Source organism: Volvox carteri (assembly GCF_000143455.1).
Source record: "Volvox carteri f. nagariensis unplaced genomic scaffold VOLCAscaffold_81, whole genome shotgun sequence".
In the NCBI taxonomy this organism is placed as follows: domain Eukaryota; kingdom Viridiplantae; phylum Chlorophyta; class Chlorophyceae; order Chlamydomonadales; family Volvocaceae; genus Volvox; species Volvox carteri.
The window spans coordinates 537,956-542,287 of NW_003307624.1; the positions used below are offsets into that span (position 1 = coordinate 537,956).

Sequence of the window (4,332 nt, forward strand, 5' to 3'; positions counted from 1 at the left end):
TGTGTGTGTGTGTGTGTGTGTGTGTGTGTGTGTGTGTGTGTGTGTGTGTGTGTGTGTGTGTGTGTGTGTGTGTGTGTGTCACCCCACCTAACCGATACTCAGCTTCCATAAGCCGCTTTCGCTCACGTGTAGTGCCCCCAAAAGTGAAGGACCTCGCACTTGGCAGCATTCGCGGCCATACTCGTCGATTTCAACTAGTAAGCTTACATTTCATAATACATTCTTTATCAACACCGAGTATGGGACTCGAATCCACGACTACACGTCTATGAGTCTCGCGCTACATAGACTAAGCTTACCGGGCTCTAAGGAAGATTGATTATTGGAAAGTGCGGGGGGATGATAAACAACGCGCGCGCGAAGCTGATCCGGAGGATAGATAGGCTGATACGCCAGAAGTAGCGGTGTGGCAGGTGAACACCTCCCCAGCTCTCTTCCGTGCGGGTGCCTATCTGAGCGATCTGCTACCTCGCCTGATAGAGGAGGTCGTACAGAAGGTGGTTGACCCGGTGTTCCCTTCACCGGTGCCGCCGCCACCACCGCCACCATCTCAGCCAACGGGCAAGGCGGCCGCCGGAGAGCCGGAAGTAAAACTGTCGGCGGCGGAGGCGGCACCAAGGTCGCCATTGCTGGATGGCTTTGTACGAGTAGAGCTGGACGAGCAACTGGCTGCTGCCGCCGCCGCCGCCACTTACTCTCTGACGTCGGGTGGCAAGGCGGCGGGCAGGAGGGGGGGTGCCGGATCGCCGGCGGCGGCGGTGGTGGTGCTGGTGCCGGCAGTGGGGTTGAGCTTTACGGGCGGGGCGGCCATAATCCCCGAACCGCTCCCTCCAGCCCCGGGGCGCCCTTGGTTCGGGCACGCGGGCAGCAAGCTCATCACCGAGGCATGGCTGCGGTATGGAGTGGATACGCCAGCATCCCGCAACACGGCCGTCTGGGCATTCCATGCGGAGCCTAACCCGTCCCACCACCTCCACAACTATCCCTCTATCCTCCCACACCTCGCCGACATGAGCCAGCACTTCGATGACCTCCTGGCTTCCGGCGTCACCGAGCAATATGACCCCAGCGTGCATGGCTCCGAGACCGACGTTGCTGCCGTCGTCAACCCCCTGCACGTCGTCCTCAAGCCTGATCGCTCCATCCGTCCCATAACCGACCCCTCTCGGTCTGGGGTCAACGAGTGCATGACCAAGCTCCCCTGCCCGCTCCCCGATCTCGCCACACTTCTCGAACAACTGCCAGCCAACGGCTTCCTTGGGAAGCGCGACCTGGCGAGCGGTTTCCACCACGTCAAGCTGGCGCCAGAGGCGCGCCGATTCATGGCCTTTCGGCACCCCTGCACCGGCGCGCTGCAGTGATGGGTCGCCCTTCCCTTCGGCGCCAGTCAAAGCCCAGCGATCTTCGTGGAGCTTACCGCCCGCCAGCATTTTCAGCAAGAGTGCGACCGCCGGGGCCTGCAGGTGCGCATCTTCGTCTACGTGGATGACTTCATGATCATGGGTCACTCGCACGCGGACATCCAGGGCGCCTTTCAGGTCCTCGACGACATCGGCGCTGAGTTGGGCCTCGAGTGGAAGGCCAGCAAGGACCGGGGGCGCGACGCCCCCTTGCAGCAGCTGGAGTTCCTGGGTATGCTCTTCGACACCATCCGCATGGAGATGCGTATGGCCCCCGATTAACGGCAGCGATATGCCAGCGACGTCACCGCCATCCTAGAGGCGGCCGCCACAGGGCCCGTCCGCAGAGGAGACCTTCAGGCACTTGCCGGCCGCCTCACGTTTTTGGCGCGCACGTGCAGATGGGGCTACACATTCCTTCAGGGCATGTACGACGCTCTCTGCACCCTTCAATACCCCCCGCCGTCATCCGTCGCCCTTCCCGAGGGGGCACTTGACGACCTGCGCTTCTGGCAGAACGTGCTCCGCCCGGACTCCTCTGTCTGGGACGGTGTCAAGCGTTGTGTTATGGCCAATCTGGACTTGGCGAGGGGGGAATTCTTGAGGGAGGAGGGCGCCACCATCTTCACAGATGCGAGTGGCGCGGGCTTCGGGGCGGCCTGGGACCGGGCCGAGGTGCAAGGCCACTGGTCCGAAGGGGAGCGGCGACTGCACATCGGTTGGCTGGAGCTCTCAGCGGTCCTGCGGGCGCTTCAGTCCTGGGCGCCACGGTTGGCGGGGCGCCGGGTGCTGGTCCGGTGCGACAACACCCAGGCGGTAGCGGCCATCAACCACGGTTCCACACGCATCCCAGACGGCCGGGCCATCAGCCGACAGCTGGCGCTGCTGGCGGTGCAGTATCAGTTCAAAGTGCGGGCGGAGCATATCGCCGGGGAGCTTAATGTCAGGGCGGACCGGCTCAGCCGCAATCTGGAGTTGGCCCCAGCCAGAATCTGCGCCTCAAACCTCGCATGTTCCGCTCCCTGGTCAGGTTCGGGCCGTATGCTCCCATGGTGGACTGTTGCTGCGACGTGCTGGGTATCAACGCACAGCCGGGCTGCACCACCTTCTTCAGCCCGGATAAGTCGGTGCTGGGTCAGGCAGCGACCCTCGCTGGCAACGTCCTGTGGGCCTTCCCGCCCAAGGATTTGGTCGGGGAGGTGCTGCTCGAAATCTTGGCGGCTGTGAAGCTCAACTGGAGCACACGTGTGACTGTCGTCATGCCAAACTGGCCAGAGCGCTCGTGGTTTCGATGCTTCGTTGTGGGCACCGGGCAAGGGGCAACCCCATTTGTGGTATCGACCGTCCTGCCCAAGGGCCGACGGCACTGCCTTTTCCCGTGGGTTGCCGAAGCCGCACCCAGCAAGTACGACTTGATTGTGCTCAGGCTCAACTAGATTCCCCCCGCACCCCGTTGGCCAGTGCCGGCAGGCTGTCACCGGGAGGAGGGAAGCTGCTCCGTCTGCGGGCGTTGCTGCGGAGCTGGGGATCTGCGCTGTGAGGCCTGCCCCTGCTCGGCGCATCATCGGTGCCTCGGAATCACCCCAGGAGCCTACCCCGGCGGTTGGTACCGCTGCACCACTTGCTTGCTTGCAGCGGCGGGTATCGGATCAGTGGCCCATGGGAGTGTTCGGAGGAACTGGCACAGCTGACTGTGGCATTACACGGCAGCGCGGTTGCAGACAGCTCATCCGTCACCTATGAGTCAGGGTGGCGACACTTTGTACACTTCTGCACGGAGGTCGCAGGGGTGCCGGAGGCGGACGCCCTGCCCCGCCAGCGTGGGTCTGACCTCAATGGGGACCTGGTCTGTCTGTTCATAGCGCATGCAGTTGGCCGGTACACGGCCTCCACCGTCATCGGCACGCTGAGCACCCTGGCGGACTGGCAGCGGTTCATGGGAGTCTCGCCAGAGGCATATATCAGCCGCGACCCGCTGGTCAAGCGAACCCTGGGCCAAGCGTTGCTGCGAGGCTGGAGTCGGCATCGACCAAGACGAAGACACCCCTGCCCCTGGAGGTGCTGAAGCTGCTCGTGGCGTAGCTACGGTGCAGGGCAAATGCGGAGCCACGGAGGGCAATGGAGTTCACCCAGGACGCCTGCTGGCTGGTCTTGGGTTTTTCAAGATGCTCTGGAGGAGCGAGTTGGCGGCCCTGAAGGTGGGCTGCGTTGAGGAGTTGCCGGGAGGGGGTGTGGGGCTGCAGATCGTACGTAGCAAGACAGACCAGAAGGGCATGGGGGCGTTGGTGTGCCTTGCAGCGCTCACCCAGAGCGGCATCCCCATCGCTCGCATAGTGCAGCGGCACCTGGAGTGCGTGAGAACGGCCTGAGTTCACTCCCCACTCTTCGTACGGGGAATCACTTGGCCGGGCAAGCGGGGCTCGGCTTGGCGGCGCGGGGATTTCACTGACAGGCTGCATGTATTGCTGGGAGAATTGCAGGGATACGAGCCGGAGCTGAGGCTAGATCTCGCTAGGATATCGGCCCACAGCTTGCGCAAGGACGGGACCCCGCGGCTGCCAATGCTGGGGTGGGTCTTGAGGAGATTAAGGCGCACGGGTGGTGGAGGTCCGATGCAGTGCTGGTCTACATTCGCCGGTCCGTAGCTGTGAGGCGGACAGTGGTGGAGCGAATGTGACGCGACTGGGTGGGTGGGGGAATGCTTCGCTGGGTTAGGTGTGGGGCCAAAGTAACCCAAGCGAGGCCGTCGGCTGCCTACTTGTTACCAATGCGGAAGAGCACAGTAGCCCGGAAGGGCCGCACGAAGTAGCATGCGCGCTCTGGCAGGCAGGCTGGGCGTCTTTTCTCCCCAACCATATGTCCACGTCCCCGGTGCCTTGTTCTTGTTAGTCGTACTGTAACGAACGCGTTTGGGTTTCTCGTCCCGGTGTCT

The 4,332-nt window shown here is 63.0% G+C and overlaps 1 protein-coding gene across 1 annotated transcript in view; it reads right to left on the minus strand.

Annotated features, from left to right (window-relative positions):
- VOLCADRAFT_107870 (uncharacterized protein) overlaps positions 1–627 on the minus strand; it is a gene marked incomplete at its 5' end in the record, with an annotated part of 2,136 nt that extends 1,509 nt beyond the window's left edge. The window contains one exon of the mRNA XM_002957881.1: positions 523–627. Within this exon, the coding sequence (XP_002957927.1) occupies positions 523–627 (105 nt within the window). The remainder of the gene's footprint in view (positions 1–522) is intronic.
- Positions 628–4,332: the final 3,705 nt, after the last annotated feature.